The following is a 14,882-nucleotide window of genomic DNA, read 5'->3' on the forward strand; positions in this document are numbered from 1 at the left end:
TGTCCCCCAGTTGCTTGTTTTGATACTGTACTATAGTTATGTAAAATGTTACCGTTGGAGGAAGTTGGGTGAAGGGTGCATCTGTACAGTACTGTTTTTTGCCATTTTCTCTGCATCTTTTTCTTTTCTTTTTTTTAAAAAATATATCTTTATTGATTTCAGAGAGAGGAAGGGAGAGAGATAGAAACATCAATGATGAGAGAGTCACTGATCGGCTGCCTCCTGCACGCCCCCAACTGGGGATGGAGCCCGCAACCCGGGCATGTGCCCTGACTGGGAATCGAACCCCGATCGCCTGGATCCTAGATCGATGCTCAACCGCTGAGCCACGCCCGGCCGGGCTGCATCTGTTTCTAATTATTTCAGAATTTAAAAGTAAACAAGTCATTTGCAAACAGTCATCTTGTACTTGTTAGGAGGGAGTAGAACCAGCACAATAGAAAAGTGTGCCCACCACATATACAGAGGGGCTTTCCATTTATCTTACCTTAAAAAAAAAAAAAAAGACATCTTTTCTTTCCTGACCACTGAGCTCTGTATCCTCCCCCTCACTCTGTCACTGACTGTGACACTGTTGAAGTTTTAGAAAGAAAACACAGCCAATGGCACAAAGAGAGCTCTTCCGGGACATCTGGTTTACCCGCTGCTTACTTACTTTAGTAAGAAAACGGTGCTGAAACCCAAGAGCTCAGTGTGCAGTCACCTGATACAGACAGAGGTATATGGATAATGCAGCGTGCTATTTGGAAGCACTCCTGTGCTTAAAACATTTAGTAATTAGGCCAAGGCAGTGTCAACGTGCCATGATGTCCTGATGTGGCCACGCGTACAAATCGGAGTGTCCTGGCGCCTGGCGTGGGGGACACGCTGATGAGTAGTCTCAGGAGGAACAATGAAGGAATAAAGATAGTTTAAAAAGAGTAAACCTGGGATCCATTCACTTCTGGGTGTGCAAAGGGAAAGTGGGCGTGGAGCAGTGAACTGGGGTTCTTTCTCTGTTCCCCTGGATTTTACAGTGTTCTGTAATTACCGCCTTGTTCTTTGATAAGATTGGTGGTGGCTTTGTTCTTTGTCACTTGGAGGACTGCAGCAGAATTCCCTGAGCCAGCAGGTCTGTCTTTTTTGTTTTTTGCCAAAAGAGTGATTATCTCGTCTGCTTTGACTGTAATGGATGGATGGGGTCGATCACATCTATCAGACACCTGTGAAGGTGAGCGCAGCTCAGGACCGCGCTTTAGTGAATCCTTTTAAAATTGATTTTTAGAGAGAGAGGAAGAGGGGAGGGAGAGAGAAACATTGATGTGAGAGCGGAACATCAGTTGGCTGCCTCCTGAACACCCCTTCCAGGGATCGGGCCTGAAACCAGGGCGTGTGGCCTGACGGGAAATCGCACCAGCAGCCTTTCGGTGCACCGGCAACGCCCAAGCACCTGAGCCACGCCGGCCGGGGTGTGAATGTGTAAATGTGCACTAATATGACCCTGCTTTTAAAAATTCCGTTTACTCGGGAGCATCAAAGGCCCTTTGCATTAAGTGGGGCATTAGTTTGGTGCCAGGTGTGGAGACGCCCTGCTGACTCCGGAGACTAAGCTCTCAGCTTTCTGGAATCACTGTCTGACCAGCTTTTCTGGCTTCTTCCCCAGGGTCATCAATGCCGGGAAGAGCACGCACAATGAAGACCAAGCCAGCTGCGAGGTGCTCACTGTGAAGAGGAAGGCAGGGGCCGTGGCCTCCACCCCCAACAGGAACTCCACCAAGAGGCGGTCCTCCCTTCCCAATGGGGAGGGGCTGCAGCTGAAGGAGAACGCGGTGAGACCCCCCTTCACCCCGGTCCTCGGGTGCGGGGACCACGCACACTCTGGCCCCGCTGTGAGGTGGTTGAGCTGAGTCCAGTCTGTTAGGACGGGAGAAAAGCAGTGTCCCCACAGTTAGTGGAGTGGCTGCCAGTCAGAGCCGACGGTGACATCTGTATGAAGACCTGGTGTTCAGGTTTTTAACCTTTAAAGCGAATTAAACACCCAAATCATATTGCAAGGATTAGCACGTAGAGCGTTCGATGGTTTTCGGGTAGCCCCACTGCAAGGTTTTGGTGAAGGAGCTAGTTTGGCAGCCACTCACGAGGGGTGGAAATAACTGTCGCCACTGGCTCACAGCCCTGCTCTGACTTTGCCCCTTTCTTCCCCTTTCCTGTCCGTTGGACTTGTCCGCTTGGAGCCTGCGCCTGACCCTGTTGCAAATTAATACTTGTTTCACTTGGCCCAAAGCCCTTGCATCCCATGGGGCGGCCCTGCGCACAGACCACAAAGCGTTTCTCCTCTCTCCAGTTCCTGGAGAATGAAGCAGGCATCCTCTGAAAATTCAGAAGGAGCACTTAGGAAAGGATAGGGAACGACTGGCACTGTGTCCATCAGCAGGTTGTTTAGTCCTGCAGAAAAGAGACATCGAATGGATGACCCAAATGTGACTATTTGTTCTGACAGTCTTGAGGATACTTTTGAACATAGATTTTGATAGGATTGCAAAGGACCTAGGATTCTCTTTGTAGACTAAGAAAATAGTTTCTCATCGCATTTACGCTTAGGGAATAAGAGTGCTGATTTATTTTGATAGTATTACTTCAGTTCAGAGTTAGAAAACAGTGACCCATGGAGACTGATCAGTCGTGCTGGCTTTCGAGGCTGAAAGATGCCTTGATTAGAGGTCCCCCAAGTCAGACGGGCAGTAGGGAATCGTGTTAAGGGACAGGCTCTGCAGTAAGACATTTGGTGCAGTCCATCACTTAGTAAGCTATTTAACTTGGGGATAGTTATTCGTTCTTCGTGCCTCAGTATTCTCATCTATAAAAAGGGATAATAATGGTAGTAACTGCTAAATATGGTTAGAACAGGCTGGTTGGAAGTATAAAATCCCAAAGTTTATAGAAAATGTTGACCCCGTGTCTTAATTAATCCTGATAAATATTAGTGAAGATTATTCTGAAGTTAGTCCCATGTACGTCACTATCTATCGATAACGCCCACTGAATTTTTTGTTTGTTTATTTGCTAATTGGAGATCACGTGATTTCTTTCGTACCTACTTGGCAGATTTTGAGGATCGAGTTATTATGGAAAAGTCTTAGAAAATGTACAACATTAATGATCATTAGATTCGGGTGCCAGGGACCTTGTGTTGCTCTTTCCCCTGATATTTTCCCCCTGCCCCTGGGATATACAGTGATTTCTATAAAGATAAGTCAGTGTAGACATTTGGGCCAAGGCCAGTTGGTGATGGCAGTTTTCCTTCTTGCCAAGTTCCCCCTCAGAAGTAACTTTTAGCTTCCTTTCCTGAGGAACAGTGAAGCCAATACGAGCACGTTAGGATGGAGCCGGGACCCTCCCTGGGATGGTTCTGAATCTCTCTGGGGTCCGAGGGCCGGGAGGCAGCAAGGGGGTGCCGAGCAGAGGCACGCATCCTGGCCCCCCCTCTCCTGCCTCAGCTGCAGAGGCTTCTCTTCTGTTTGCCTTGTATATTGGGCTGCTGCTTAGCGTTTAAGGCAAGAGCTCTGCTGCTTTTTTTCTTTTTAGGTTACATATATTTTCCCAAATTTTACTTAACCGTTTTTAGGTGTACAGTTCAGAGTGGCATTAAATGCACTCCTGTTGTGCAGTCATCTCCACCATCCACCTCCCGAACATTTCATCTTCCCAAACTGAAACTCTGTACCCATTAAACATCATCTCTTCCCGTTCGCCTCCCTCCCCTTAGGTTGCCCTTGGCCATCACCATTCCACTTTCTGTCTCTATGAATTTGGCTACTCCAGGTACCTCATATAAATGGTGGAATCATACAATATTTGTGTTTTTATATCTGGTTTACTTCATTTGTCATAATGTCTTCAGTTTTCATCCATATGTAGAATGTGTCAGAATTTCATTCTTTTTTTTTTAAATTCACACCCTACGATATGTTTATTGATTTTTTTTTAGAGAGAGAGACATGACATCGATCGGTTGCCTCCTGTTCACACCCTGACTGGGGATCCATCCCGCAATCTAGGTAAGGGCCCTGACCGGGAATCGAACCTTCAACCTTGTGGTGTGTGGGACGATGCTCCGAACAACTGGGCCAGGACTTTCCTTTTTAAAACTGAATGCTGCTCTTTTGTATGTACGTGTGTGTAGACACCATTTTGTTCATTGATTCATCGATGAACCCTTGCTTCCATCTTTTGGCTGTTTTGAATCATGCTGCTGTGAACAGGGGTGTACAGATATCTATTCAAGTCCCTGCTTTCACTCCTTTTGCATATATTCCCAGAGAGGAATTGCTGAACAATACGGTAATTTTGTTTAATTTCTTGAGGAGCCACCATACTGTTTTCTACATCAGCTGTGCCATTTACATTCTCACCAGCAACACTCAAGGGTTCCAGTGTCCCCACTCCCTTACCCACACTCATTAATTTTTTTTAAATAGCAGCCATCCTAGTGGGTGTGAAGTGGTATCTCATTGCAGTTTTGTATTTCCTAGTGATTAGTGATGTTGAGCATCTTTTCATGTGCCTATTGGGCAGGTGTGTATCTTCTTTAAAGAAATATTTACTCAAGTTCTTTGCCGAGTTTTAAATTAGGTTGTCTTTTTTTATTGTTGTTTGCCCTGCTTTTTTTTGTTTTGTTTTTTTAATATGTCTTTATTGATTTCAGAGAGAGGAAGAAAGAGGGAGAGAGAGAGATAGAAACGTCAATGATGAGAGTCATTGATCAGCTGCCTCCTGCATGCCCCCTGCTGGGGATCGAGCCCGCAACCTGGGCATGTGCCCTGACCAGGAATTGAACCGCGATCTCCTAGATCCTAGACTGACGCTCAATGGTTGAGCCACGCCTAGCCGGGCTGCCCTGCTTTTTAAAAGCCTGAAAAAGTATACTCTCTCGTGCCAGATGAATCACAGCATTTGAATACAAGGAACGAGATGCTGAGGGTTCAGCAGGGAAATCAACAGACAGAAATCCCTACTCACAGGGAGCTTCCATTCACTGTGGGAGACAAGCAATTAAAATACGTAGTGTGGCGTTGATCAGCTCTATGGAGAAACACCAAGCAGGGAAGCAGTGGGAGTGTGAGGTGCAAGGGGTGGTTAAAGAAGGCATCACTGAGGAGGTGACGTTTGGGCAGAGACCTGAAGTGCAGCTAGTTGGAAGGGAGCATCCTAACATTCCAGATCATTGCAAAGACCCTGAGAGAGGAACAGGCCTGGCGTTTTAAAGCACCAGCAAGAGGCCCGTGTGGCTGGAGCAGAGAGAGTAAAGCCTGGATTGCAGGAGGTGTCAGGAAGGTAATGAAAGTGGAGCGAGGCAGTCTGGCAGGACCTGAGAGGCCCGTTACCAGGACTTTGGCTTCTACTCTGAATGAACATTTTATTACCAGAGGACACTGGATACACTGCTTAAAAGAGGCCAGTGATTTTCTCATCTAGAAGACATCCCATTACTCACACCGTGCTGCTTAGGAAGGATAGTGCCATAGGGCGCCGAGCAAGAAAACACCTGCAGGAGACAGGTAAGGTGGGTCTATCCCTCCCCGCGCCCAGCAGTCTATCTCTTCTTTCAACAGACACGTATTGAGCACAGAGTCTGCACGCTGGGCTTGGAGATAAGGAAATGAACTTAGTACAGTTCCTGCAGCTGAGCTGAGGAGGTAGAAAGAGTCGGTAAGCGGCAGCACCACAGTGGCGCGAGCTTCGGGAGAAAGATGGGGAGTCGAGATGGTGCGGGAGCCTCACTCAGACTGGGCACTGGCAGCCTGGGGAACAGCGGAGGAGAGGGAATAGGTTGGATTAGGGAAGGCTTCCTGGAGAAAGTGACATTTGAGCTGCCACGAAAAATTGATAGGAATTAACCAAGCAAATAAAAGAAAGGGGAGTGTCTGACAGGGCACACGCGGGTGGAAAGAGGCTGGTGTCAGAGCTTGTGAGGCACGTCTGCTGTGTGCCGGAGCACGCGCAGTCGCTTGGGGCGTGGTAAGACAGAAACAGGGCAGGCTTCACCACGAGAGCCCTTTAATCCCCTAATAAACTGGACTTACAGCCCAGTGACTTTAGATGAGAGCGTAGTGGGCAAGGCGGTGATGGCAGTGGGGAAGCTCGCTGGGGACGCGAGGGGCGCACACTAGAGGCTGGGACGCCTGGGAGTGTGGCTCAAACAGAAACCTGGGTGAGAAATGATGAAAGCTGGGAAGAAGGCAGTGATTAGAGCAAAGGAAGGCTCAGAAGAGATGATGTGAGAGAGACAGTTGAGGTGACCTAGTGACCTCAGCTGGGTGCTGGTCCTTGGAAGTGGGACCCCGGGAGCCGGCACAGGTGTAGAGGCGAGGGGGTGGGGAGGAATGACTTGAGTTTTGAATATTCGAACTTCCAGGTGGAGGGAGGTGTTTTGTAGGAAGGTAGGAATACCGGTGTGGAGCTCAGGAACAAGTCTGGGGAGGCTTCGATTTTAGGAGCCGCAAGTCCAAAGCAGTTCCAAGCAGAGAGGGGAGCTGCAAGGAGGGGGCGAAGTAACTGTGCCTGGGCCGTAGAGAGGTCAGAACAATAAGGATGATGAAAGTGGGCAGGGACTGTGAGCAAGAAACGGGACCACGGGGTGAGTAAAGGCACCGTTGCCTCATTTGCAGACAGGCATGAAGCATGCGAGAGGAAGATGCAGGGGCTCCCCCCACAGTATGTGATTCATTCCTCTCTCCTCTCTCGACTCTTCATCCGCAGTAAACTTAGTCAAGTTAAAATAAACATTTGCGCAGACTTCTTTCACGTACAGTATCACCTTAGTGGATATTGAAGAAAGCCTAAAAATTACATGGTGTTTTTCTTACTGCAGATACTAATTGGTGTAGAGATTTTAAGACAACTTTAAACCATCTCTTATGCCAATTCATAGAGAAATCTGTTAGCCAAAGGAGTCACATTAACCTTCCTGTGTGAAAACAAAACTTAAAACAAAAAACTTGGTGGGTAAAATAATATACACTGTATTGTACCTCGCCTGGCTTCCATGAGGCATTTACCAAAGGAGCTTGTTTCCCTGTGTTTGGCTGAGCTCTTAATGGCAGCACTGGACTTAGAAAGAAAGAAAACACAGAATAATTTCAGGTTCCATCTACATATAAAGAAGATGTCAGGAATGAAAGGAGCCGTGTTCGAAAGATGTCATAAAACTTAAAAGGGGTACAAGTAAAATTGTTTCAAAGTGCTCTGCACTGTCGCATTTTCGCCGGGAGAAACGCAGGGGGACGTGGTTGAATTGTACTCTCCCTTACAAAATACTCAGAAATGGATTCAGTTTCTTCTTTTTAATTTAGAGATTAGTGAGATAATTAGAGAAATAAACAAACAGCTCTCTTTCGAGTAATAGGAAAGAAGTTTTGAAATCTCTGACGTGGACCTGAAGGAAAGAAGGATGTTTTCTGTGGTAAGTCAGGGCTGGGGCTCTCCCTGCGCCGGGATCACGTCGGGCGGTTTGTGTGTGAAGAACCGTAAGCCCACAGCCAGGCAGGTTGGACATAGACCCTCAGGGGCAAAGGGCAAGCCTCTTGACATTTCCATGCCTCTGATTATTTGTTTGGGGACATAGGGTGGGTGCCTAGGAAAGAAGAGAATCTAAAAATGCTAATATTCCCAAAAGGCTCCCCCATAAGGTTTGTCCCTCAGGAAAGATGCTGTAACCTTGCTGGGCAGCACCTTTTCCTTACCAGCCTCCTGCCTGCCTTCCTCCCAAGATCTGTGGGAACAGATCACCATTACTGGGTTTTCTTTCCTTTGGTTTGAGAGGGTTTTAAGGAGTCTATCACGCTGATTGCCAGCCGCAAGTGAAAACATAGCTTTTCTGAGAACTTTGCTTTTCAGTTCTCAAGTACCTCGTTCTAGAAATGAGATAAAGAGGAGGACACCAGATGAGTTCACTCTTGAGGGCATCTTACAAACCTAGTGTTAAGAAGTTCCTGTCCTTCCCAGACAAGAAAAGGCTAGAGGAGTTCATCACCACCAAACTAATATTAGAAATGCTAGGAAGAAAGGAGGAGGGGGGAATCAACAATATGAATAATTAAATGGCAATAACTACATAGCTATTGATAATTACTTTAAATGTAAATGGATTTTTTAAAAGCTGGGGTAGCAATACTTATTTCAGACAAAATAGACTTTAAAACAAAGGTTATACCAAGAGACAAAAAAAGGCATTTCATATATATTAACCAAGATATGGAAGCAGCCTCAGTTGTCAATAGATGATTGGGTAAAAAGTGGTGTTATATATATATACAATGGAGTATTGGCCATTAAAAAGAACGAAATCTTACCCATTTGTAGCAACAGGGATGGCCCTAGAGGGTAATATGCTAAGTGAAATAAGTCAGACAGAGAAAGACAAATACCATATGATTTCACTTATATATGTGGAATCTAAAAACCAAAGTAAACAAGTAATCAAACAAACTCATAGCTACAGAGAACAAACTGGTGGCTGTCAAGTGGGAGTGGGTTTGGGAGGCTGGGTCAAGGGATTAAGAAGTACAAATTGGCAGTTACAAAATGGTCATGGAATGTAAGTTACTGCACAGGGAATAGAGTCAATAATATTGTAATTACTACGTATGGTGCCAAATGGGTACTAGACTTATCTGTGGAGATCACTTTGTAAGTTATATGAATGTCTAACCATATGCTGTACACCTGAAACTAATATAATATTGAATGTCAACTGTAATTGAAAAAGAAAAGTTCCTGTCCTTGTGTAAGATGTGTGGGTGGGAGAATAGGCATTGTGGCAATAACCAGGACACTTTCCCCCACATCCAGCCGCTATTAGGAACAGATTGTTTGTGGCTTAAGACTAGGCTTGTGGACACATGCATTCCAAGTCTATTTCCTTGGGAGCACCCTCAGGTTGCGTAATTTAGTCAAAACACATCAAAGTATGTGGTTTCAGTATCTATTAGCTCAGTGTCTAATTACAATAACCGGAGATGGCTGCGTCCCACTGTGGCCAAGTTCATCAGCAGGGGAGAGGAAAGCCGATTACCCTTCTCAGCAGAGGCTAGGACAGCACTGTGGGAATTCAAGGCAGACAGGATCAAGCTGGGGTGGGGAGAAGCCAAAGGGAAATGAGAAGGGGCTATTTCAACTCTCTGGGGTGAAGATTTGCTGTTCTTTTCCTGTTTCCTGCAAGGATTTTCACCCCCAGAATATTCAGTGAAGGTTGCTTTGCTTCCACAGTGGCCACCCTTCTGGCATACTTGGCCCTCCTTTGGCAGTCTGCTTCCTGCAGTGACGTCAGCTATTAAAAACACACAATAGGGGCTGCCTTTTATTTCTCTCATTGTGTTTATTGCTCCAAATTTCCCCTCTTAATTAAGGTCTTTGTTCTGGGCATGTCCAAAGAACATAACCTTTCTATTTATGGACTTAGATTCTTTGAAGCTGGAGTGCAGTGGTTTCTCTCAAAACCCGGAGCTCCGGGGGCTGCAACTCCTGCCAGTGGTTACAAGGGGTGATGACTTCACAACCCGGAATGGTCAGGCCCAGGGCAGTGAGAGTAACTGTACAGTCCCCTCCCCGGTGGCTGTTTACTATGAAGACCAGGTTTGACCAAGATGTCTGTAGTAGCTGAGGACACAACTAAGACTTGGCTCCACGGTAGATTTTCCCGTCGCTGCAGCTGTGAAGGCTGAAGGAGATGGAACTTTCTTCCCGCTTCATTTGTAACCTGACTTCCCTACAGGCTTAGGTGAAAGAACATTGCCAGGGGCAGTGAGCTCTTGAGGTTTTCTTTTCTTCCAGTGTTTGTTTGTCTTTAAACACAATCCTCAGCATTCGTGTGCCAGACACTGGCCTCAGTGCTGTGCCAGTATTAATTCATTTAACCTCATGATACATACAAAAGTATGTGCTGTTATTTTCTTTATTTTTTCTGATGAGGAAACGGAGGCACGGAGCTGGAAGGTGTGGAGCCTGATCTCAACCCAGGGCACTCCGACCTCAGAGCCTGACCTGTAACATGCTGCCTCTTTATCCATTAGCAGTTGGGAAATGTGGCAGGAAAATGTCTTTGGAAAAGTCTGAAATGAAGGATAACTTCTAAGGTTCAATATCCTTTCATACTAAATATTTTCTCATCTCCGTTACGATTTCTCTTTTGATTTAGGAGTTATTTAGTAGGATGCCCTGTCAACTCAGCAACTGGATAACAGCTCTTACTGACTCAGGCGAAGAGCAGAACGGAGATGAAATTGTTTATCACCGTCTTGTCCTTATAGTTCACTTTGTCTTGCTAAAGCATCGATGTTTGCGTAGAATCACGGCAAAAAGAAAAAGCCTTTTGATTGAATAATGAGTGCCTTGACTTTGCATCCCAGACACATTGGGTTACCTTGTGTAAGTTACTTGATCTCTCCATGGCTCAGTTTTCTCATCTGTGAATTGGGACTAATGGTTTCTGCCTCATAGGGTTGCTAGAATTAAATGAGTTAAAAATAGGAAAAGTGCTGAGAATAGTGCTTGACGTGTGGTGTCAGTAAATAGTGCCTGTTGTTATTCTGATAGTGTAGTTTGCAGCTGCATTTCATTATTATTTCATGTTACTTACATTTTACTGTAAACTAATTTATGGAGAAGTTGTTGAGGTATAAAGTAATAGTTTGCGAACATTCCTGAGCAAATTTATCAGTCTACAACAGTGATTTTCAGCTGGTGTGCCACAAGAATGTTTAAAACATGCAATACCTGACTGTCTAGTTGGGGGCACTGACCTCTTTTCCCTTCGATTGTCAAATAAAAAAATGACAACAGCCAACACAATAACCATCTAGTGTGAATAAATAAAAATTATACCTATTTTTTGGTCATGTTAGCAAAAAATATATTTTTTGGTGTGCCGCAGAATTTTAGTAATTATTTTATGTGTGCCATGAGATGAGAAAGGTTGAAAATCACTGGTCTAGAATAAAGCACAATACAACTAAACCAGAACTGTTGCAAACTTTATTTGTTTATTTATTTATTTATTTATTTATTTATTTATTTATTTATTTATTTATTTATTTTATACATATCTTTATTGATTTCAGAGAGAGGAAAGGAGGGGGAGAGAGAGAAATAGAAACATCAATGATGAGAGAGTCATTGATCGGCTGCCTAGCCCTCAACCCGGGCATGTGCCCTGACCCGGAATCAAACCGGGATCTCCTGGATCCTAGGTCGATGCTCAACCGCTGAGCCATGCCCGGCCTGGTTGTTGCGAACTTTCCCAGAAATTAAAATTAATATTTAGTATATTTTAAGATATGGGTCTAAATTGCCAGTTAGAAACAAACCCCAAACAGACTAAACTTACCCTGCATCCTACTGCCTCATCATGTTGGAGGAACTGAACCATAGGAATCTGGGTTTTATATTGTCAGCTCCTAAGAAGGAGCAGCGTTCTCACTTGAGTATATGAAATAAAGGGTTCTTCCCACTGATGAGCAAAATATTTGAATAGTTTAGTCAAAAAGAGAGGCATGGTTTAAAAAAAAAAAAAAAAAGCCTCAGCAAACCCTGCAGGAAGGGCATGATTCCAAGTAGACGGCAGTGGAGCATGGGTCCTCGGGAGGGCTTTCACGAAGTTGCTCAAATGTTCCTCACCTCAGCTTCGTCATCAGCTTATTCATTCCCCCCTCGCTGGGTTACTGCGCAGATCAGGGGAAGACCCGGAGATCGAGAGCACTGTGGCCGAAATGCCTAGAACAGTTCCTCTAGATTCCGAATTCTCCTCGCTGTGATACCTTCAAAACTGGCCCGAAACTTTGTGGAAGTCAAGCCATATGGTAGCAGCTTATAGTGGGGACTCGGGAGACGAGGTCACATCTGTGTTTCCCCGGGGCCATAAGGAGCAACGGGAAAGAAGGGATCCCTTCTGTCTGGCAGTGAGAAAGGAGGCAGGTGAGTGCATCCCATGCTCAGACTCGCCTTCTGTGAAATCAGCCGTGGGGTTTAACTCACAGTGGGATTTCCACATGTGTCATTGATAGATAGGGCCCCTCCTCAGGTTATCCAAATCCCCGGCTGCTTGGGGTAAGGAAGGGAGGATGAGTGTCAAACGAGCCGAGGACTTGTGTCTTCAGGGCAGGCAGCCAGGGGGAGGACACCACTTTTTCCCACAGGACAGCTACTTCTAAAGTAGCCATCTCCAGACCATCACTCAGAGACAATGGTTTTGAATAGGTACCCCCAGTATATTTTTTCATTTGTTGATATATTACCATACTGTTGTATATCCATATAGTATATAGTTAATAGTTACAAAAATACATATTTTTATAAATGTAAAACTAAAGGCAATATTTTAAAATAATAACAGTTATGTGGTGTTTATTATATGCCAGGCATTGGTCTAAGGGTTTTTCACACAGTGACTCACTTGCTGTCTTGCTAAAAGCAAGGACTTCATGTTCCCATTACCTAGTATCTCAAGGCACAGTTCATCATTAATAATAGCGAATATGATTCCATATTTCAGCTGTGTCCTTGAGCATTTCAGATACTTCTGGCTAGAGGGGTTATTATTGCAGATACTTTTGGCTGGAAGGATTATTACTGTCCGATATGATTAGACTGGCATGACGGAGTTAGTTCAGTGCCAGCTGCGACATGTTCATTTGCTCATGTTTTCTATCAGCAGTTTCTCTGCAGGAATTTTTTGAAAACCTGTTTTCTACTTTGTAAGGGATAATTTAGTAATATAAATTTAGTTGAAAACTTAGTAATATAATGGAAAAGACCACGTAGTTGGGGGCACAGGTCCCCGGCCGTGGGTAGTAATATGCTAAAGCTAATGGTTTTGAGAGTATCCGTGGTCCACAGAGACGGCCAACAAACCCACCACCTGAGGGCGCCAGAGTCCGTGTGAAGGGGAAATACTAGAAGAGCTGAATTTCTTCAGCTTTAGGTGAAAACTCGGGAAAGTCTTTCTAATTTTCCTCCTAGGCGCTGACTGTTGTTTCTAAGGCCCCTCAGCCTTCAATGCGTTGTTGTGGTGGTTGTGGCGCAAGGTCACCTCACCTGGGAGGGGGGGCCTGCCGGCCTGCAGGCTGTTAGCCAGCCATCTGCAGTGAGCAAGAGGCTTCTTTAAGCGGCACAGAGGTGTCGGCCCTCACTCCTCGCTTTCCTGTGTGTATCCTGCCTTACGTCTCAGCACCTCTGTTGGACCCCACAGGAATCATCTCGGTTTTGTCTAGAATTCCCCTTTCTCTGTAGCCACCCACTGCCTCCCGGATGGCTCGTGGGTGGTTTTCCCTGTGGGCCCCCCAGGGTTGATGTGACTCCTGTTTCGGCAGGGCTGAAGTGTAGGCTGCTGATTTTGGACATACTTGATTAGCTGTGCAGTAACTGCACCTGAGACTAAATGGACACACGCTGCTTATGGCAGGACTTATTTCAGCTCCTGACTGAGACAGTGGATGAATTTTTATTTGAAATACTTAAGAAGCTCTGCCCAGTTACAGCTCATAAATTCAAGTTCTGGCACTATAGATACTCATGAAAATAGGAAAAAGAAAATAAGAATATCGTTCAAAAGCAGTTTCTAGAACCTTTGAGAAAGGAGGCTGTAACATTGAGCCTACTGTAGAGAAATCCTAAGAGAAACTGTGAACTTGAACCCCCAATTTGTCACCTTCTGTAATCTTCCTTTATTTGGCTGCAGGTGTGTTCCTGAAAAGGGGTGGGAATGCATGTATGTGTTGTAAATTACATATAAGACTATATGTTTATAATGAAATAATTTAAAATGCAACTGGGAAACTGCTCCAGAGTCATTCTTTTGTAAGGCATAAGTGATGGCTGCCAAATTTAATTATGTGGCAAGTCAGGAAAGGGCTCGATTATGTTTTGCTTTAAGAAGAGTGCACTTTTTAAAAAAAATATATCTTTATTGATTTCAGAGAGAGGAAAGGAGAGAGAGAGAGAAACATCAATGATGAGAGAGTCATTGATGGGTTGCCTCCTGCACGCCCCCGACTGGGATTGAGCCCACAACCCGGGCATGTGCCCTGACTGGGAATCAAACCCCAATCGCCTGGATCCTAGGTGGACACTCAACTGCTGAGCCACGCCCGGCCGGGCTAGAGTGCACTTTTAGTTCATGCTTATCTGAAGCAAAAACAAGGTAAATGGTTGTTAAAATATAATATTAGTAACTTTAAAATTCATTGTGTCAAGAGTATGTGACTCTGAATTTAAAGGGAGTGATTTTTCAGGCTTACAACTTTGCATCCTGGGCTGGTGACCCAGCAACGCTTTCCGATTCTACCAGAGACTAATCCGGGACCCCTGCTGAGAACATTTAGTAATCAGTTCATGGCCCATAACATATATGCAATTACTAGTAAGCAACAAAGTAAAATAGTGCAGAAGTACTAAAGGCTACAGAGTAAACAGAAACCAGGGAAATTCATTCCTCGAATTTGTGTGTATTGGGAAACTGGAAAGTCCCTTAACCTGGAATCTGAGGAACTGGGTTCTAACTAACCTTGGTATCACCACATACGCGAAGTTACTTGACTGTGCTGTAGCTAAACCATTGGTAAAATGGGATAATGACACCCACTTTATGGTGGTGGTGTGAGGATTAAACACAGTAGGTACTCAATAAATGTCCTTTGAACTTAGATTTTTCCATCGGAAAGTAATTTAAGAATAGAAGTGACAGGAGCTGCACAGTAGGGAAAGGTGAGCACCCCCTTTGGCAGAGTTGAAAATGTGTGGTACATCCTGTTTGAGCACGACACTTTCACAAGTAGATTTGGTTTTTTAAATGTGTCTTCAGAGAGAGGAAGGGATAGAGGGAGAGAGAGGGGGAGGAAAGGAGAGGGAGA

At 45.0% G+C, this 14,882-nt stretch overlaps 1 protein-coding gene across 1 annotated transcript in view; it reads left to right on the plus strand.

Annotated features, from left to right (window-relative positions):
- PPM1H (protein phosphatase, Mg2+/Mn2+ dependent 1H) overlaps positions 1 to 14,882 on the plus strand; it is a 234,592-nt gene that overhangs the window by 91,557 nt on the left and 128,153 nt on the right. The window contains exon 2 of the mRNA XM_087814570.1: positions 1,643 to 1,808. Within this exon, the coding sequence (XP_087670696.1) occupies positions 1,643 to 1,808 (166 nt within the window). The remainder of the gene's footprint in view (positions 1 to 1,642; positions 1,809 to 14,882) is intronic.

Source organism: Miniopterus natalensis, chromosome 2 (genome assembly GCF_054644295.1).
Source record: "Miniopterus natalensis isolate mMinNat1 chromosome 2, mMinNat1.hap1, whole genome shotgun sequence".
NCBI classification, from domain to species: domain Eukaryota; kingdom Metazoa; phylum Chordata; class Mammalia; order Chiroptera; family Miniopteridae; genus Miniopterus; species Miniopterus natalensis.